Source organism: Nematolebias whitei, chromosome 1, assembly GCF_014905685.2.
Source record: "Nematolebias whitei isolate Nwh7 chromosome 1, NemWhi1, whole genome shotgun sequence".
NCBI lineage: Eukaryota > Metazoa > Chordata > Actinopteri > Cyprinodontiformes > Rivulidae > Nematolebias > Nematolebias whitei.
Genome location: NC_056498.1, coordinates 5,382,131 through 5,386,817, shown reverse-complemented (window position 1 = coordinate 5,386,817; position 4,687 = coordinate 5,382,131). Strand labels below are relative to the sequence as shown.

General features: G+C 44.1%; 1 protein-coding gene across 1 annotated transcript in view; it reads right to left on the bottom strand.

Annotated features, from left to right (window-relative positions):
- The window catches only part of pde5ab (phosphodiesterase 5A, cGMP-specific, b), a 271,503-nt gene that overhangs the window by 24,692 nt on the left and 242,124 nt on the right, over positions 1-4,687 (bottom strand). Inside the window, exons 13-14 of the mRNA XM_037681538.1 lie at positions 2,550-2,644; positions 2,363-2,450 (exon numbers count right to left, since the gene is read on the bottom strand). Of these exons, the coding sequence (XP_037537466.1) occupies positions 2,363-2,450; positions 2,550-2,644 (183 nt within the window). The remainder of the gene's footprint in view (positions 1-2,362; positions 2,451-2,549; positions 2,645-4,687) is intronic.

The window sequence follows — 4,687 nt, the reverse complement described above, 5'->3', positions numbered from 1 at the left end:
GAACCACTAGACTGAGGAACAGCTTCTACCCTGAGGCTGTTAGACTCATGAATCTCTAACTAGAATAATCACTGTGAAAAACCATATCATGTTGCTGCTGATCTGTTTCATGTTGCTGCTGATCTGTTTCAATGTTGATGTGTTCATGCGTGCACATCTGCTCACAGACTCATGTTCATGTTTGTGCTGATGTTCAATGTTTTATGTTATGAGTGCTTAGTGTATATTTAGTTGATGTTTTTCTTAGTTCATATCTTAGATGTTATTACTCTTTTTCTTAGACATTTTATTGTTGGATGTAACTGGGACCCCGTGTACATAATTTCGCTCCACCACATGTACCACATGAGGTGCGAATGACAATAAAAAAAACTCTGACTCTGACTCTGACCATAAGAACGAGATCCCAGATAAAAGCGGCCAAAATGAGCATCCTTTGTAGGGTGGCTGGGCTCAGTCTTAGAGATAGGATTCAGAGTTCCGTCATCCAAAGAGAGCTTGGAGTAGAGCTGCTGCTCCTCTGCATCCAAAGAAGTCAGTTGAAGTGGTTCATCTGATTAGAATGCCTCCTTGATGCCTTCCTTTAGAGGTTTTCCAGGCACGTCCCACTGGTAGGAGACCCCGGGGGAAGACCCAGAAATCACTGGATGGGTGGTGTACAGCCTCTGGCCTGTGAATGCCTCAGGATATTCCAGAACAAGCTTAAAAGTATCGCTGGGGAGATGCATATCTGGGTATCTCTCCTGGACCTGTTGCCTTTGTGACCCGATTATGGATAAACAGTAGAAGATGGATGGATGAAAGTTCAGATACTAATATTAATAAAAAAATTATTATTAAAAAATATATCAAAAATTATTATTATTCAAGCAGCATGGTGGCACAGTTGGTAGAGCTGCAGCCACTCAGCGAGCAGGTCTCCCCGGTTCAAATCTCGGCTGGGGGCCTTTCTGGGTGGAGTTTGCATCAGTGGCACTGAAACAGGGGGGGCCCCACTTTACAGCCCATGCCTGTCAGCTCAGCCATTTACACAGGCTACACCCAACGCCGACGGCTGGGCGGCGTGCCGGGCGGCGTGCTGGGCGGTGGCACGGGGGCATCTGCCACAGTCAGGAGGAGGACCAGGGCTGGCGTATGCAGCAGCTCTGAACCGGTCTGTGGCAGCGACGGGGTCTCCTACCAGAACATCTGCGAGCTGAAGCGGGTCAGTAACCGGGCCGCCAAGCTGCAGCAGCTGCCCATCATCTTCATCTAGAGAGGAGCCTGCAGCACACGTGAGATCTGTGTGCGACGAAAACCTGTGGGTTGTATGTGTCGAAGTTCATCAGCCAGAACTATAGTTCACTGGTTCAGGAGGGTTACCTGTTGGGTTTATGTTTCCTGATTAAAGACTGTCTCCAGTGGGATCCCCTGGTCTGGACTTGAGACCAAAACCCTGTCAATTTTGCCACACAGTGTGGCAAAACTGAACATGTGCGCCTGACATTCAAGGTGCGTATGAACAGAGAGTGCAAGGTGACGAAAGAGCTCCACCCCCACCCCCCAATTCAAAATGAATCCGGTGCCGCCGGTTTGCATGTTCTCTCTGTGCATGCGTGGGTTTTCTCTGGGTACTCCAGTTTTCTCCCACAGACCAAAAGCATGCATGTTAGTCTGATTGGTAACTCTAAATTGTCCCTAGAGAGTGAATGGTTGTTTGTCTCGTTTGTCTCTGTGTCCCTGTGATGGACTGGAGACCTGTCCTGGGTGTGCCCCATCTCTCGCACTGTGATTGCTGAATATGGGCTCCAGTGACCCATGCAACCCAAAAAGGAAGAAGTGGGTAAAGATAATGGATGGAAGGATGGATGGATGGATATTGTTATTCAAGAAATAAATAGAATGTGTTTAAAAGGGAAGCTAGCCTTTGAAAACTTTTTGCTTTATTTGAGTGTTCTGTTACTTTGAGCTCATATCTTGCTACTTTTAGCTCTCAGCTTGCATTTTGCAGCTTTTGGCTTTACCAACTCAGTATCTTCAGCAAATTTCAGCAGTCCTTCAGCATCCACAATGAATTTCAACACTAATTGTAATTTCTCTAGAACAAACCTGTGATCTCATGGAATGTTCTCATATTGGAAGTGTTTTATTAGTAATATTTGTATTATTTATGGATTATTTATAAGTATTATCTTTATTGAAACATGCCTCTTTATACAACGCTGCACTTTGTGAGCACAAAATATGAACACACTACCTCCTTGTGTTTGTGATTTTTGTTGTTTGTCTTCATTTATGATTGAATCGTTCTACTTTAATGTCATGTTTATAGACATGGTCTGCAGTTTGTGAGTGTGCGGTGTGTGTGTGTGTGAGCTCATACAGGGCTGTTGAGGATCATGAGGCACTGGTCAAAGTGGTGGTGCTCCATGGTGGAGTGGCAGTAGAGCTGGGCCAGGGGGTGGTCGCTCCTAAACCAAGCACACATAAAACAAACCGAGGGCATGAACACGGTGTTGGTCAGAAGGGGACCTCCAGTTCTGTTCTGGGTTTGACCTGCTCTACTGTACCTCTGTATGTAGGAGTTGTTGACTCCTCTGTGGTCCAGGTCGTGGCAGAGCGTGGCGATCATCAGAGCCAAAATCTCCAGATTATTCAAGTCATTCTGTCCAAACATTAAGTGATGATGAAGGAAAAGGGAGAGGCCACAAAGAAAAGTCAAACAAACAGAAATTAGAGGAAGAAGCAGAAAATACTTCCATCAAGTTGCCATTGTTCAACAGAATAAAATTGCACCACTTTACAGTGAGGGTCCTTGTTATAAAGAATGTCTAAAGCTTTCTAATATGTTATTTTTGACTTCATAAACACTTCATAAAGCATGCATAAGCACTCATAAAACCCTGTTCATATACTGGAGCAGACTCTTTGTTTCTGTAGTTTTCAATTCACCTAAATGTAAATTTTAACTGATCAACTTTACAACTTTGTTTTTACTACCTTTAAGACAAATGTTTGTGTACAAATGCTCTTGAAGCTTACAGAACATGCAGTACATGCATCCACTGAAAACTGTCATATTAAATATAACATGAAATATTTAAGCTGGACATGGGCACCAGTGACTCTCACAACCCAAAAAATAAGAAGTGGGTAAAGATAATGGATGGATGGATGGATGATGAAGAATAAAGATAAACAGCAAGAATAGACAGCAACAATACAAAGTTGGCTCACTGTTTGGCAAGAAACTAGTCAAAGATGTTCATTTTTTTATATTGTACACTAACTGTTTATGGTCTGTTGAGTGTTTACAGTTAAATACTTGCATGAACAACTATTTATGTATTTTATTAGGGAACACTGTTGTAAAGTGGTATTAATAAAACGTTGGTTACGTACTGTAACCCCAGATTCTATGAGTATAGGCGTAGCCCTTTAAGGTTGTCGCTGATGGGTTTATCCTGTTATGCGCAAGCATCATACTGAAAAAATGAGTCCACGCCCACCTGCTGTGTGGGCCCCACCCGATCCGTATAAGTTACATTAAGAGCGGGTACTCGGCTCCCAAATAGCTTATTTTTTCTTGTTTGTGAGCTTCAGCTATTCAGGAGCCAGTGAGGCTCGACGCTTAAAGGGCTACGCCTATACTCAGAATCTGGGGTTACAGTACGTAACCAACGTTCTATGTCGTATAGGCTTCGCCCTTTAAGGCTGTCGCTGATGGGTTAAGGGCGAAGCGGATGTGGTCCTTGCCTCACTGGGTCCATTCGAACACAGTATGAAGCGGAAGCTTGCCCAAAAAACGTCTTGTCACTCAGCTCCCCATGTGCATAACTACGCATTGCGTAATTATGTGCCATGCACAGACGCATGTTGTGTAGCTATGCGTTCTGACAAAACATGAACGCCCAGGAAATTTTCAACGGGGAGAGGATGTTGAAAAGAAGGGGGGGGGGGGGCATGAACCAACTGGTTCATGGCTGAACAGTATAAACAGATTAATATAACTGAACTGATTATTGATCAAATGAACTGATTGGTAACAATAGTCATGAACTGATTAGTGACAATAGAACCAAAATCACAGACACAACTTGTGACTGATAACAACATCTCACACTGTGAAGCATGCAGACAGATGTGAGCTTAAACAGAGTTCCATGAAAAACAACAATATTCATTCTGTTAGAGCACTAAGGACAGAATGTGTCATGGAACGAGCCGTCACATCACGTAGGTAAAAGCAAATAAATGAGCAGGGTGTTGACCATGCAGCCGCAGTGCAAATGTCCTGCATTGACATACCATTATGCAAGGCAGTCGAAGATGCGATACCCCTGGTCGAGTGTGCTTTGAGGTTGACAGGAGGCTCTAGATCTGATGCTCTGTAGGCTTCAGAAATGGCCTCACACAGCCAGTGTGACAAGCGCTGGGTGGATAACGGGCGACCTGCAGATGCATCTCTATAATGCACAAACAAGTGTTGAGTTTGACGCATTACAGCTGTGCGCGCTATGTAACACGTCAACGCCCGCACCGGACAGAGAAGATGAAAAATGCTTCTTCTTCTGATCTGTGGGGGGGAGGGAAAAATCCCTCAAACGATATCACTCTTGATTTAAAAGAGCTCGTGATGTTTTTAGGCATAAAAGATGGGTTTGGTCTTAAATCAGCTGAACTACCGTCAGCCTGAATTCTGAGACAT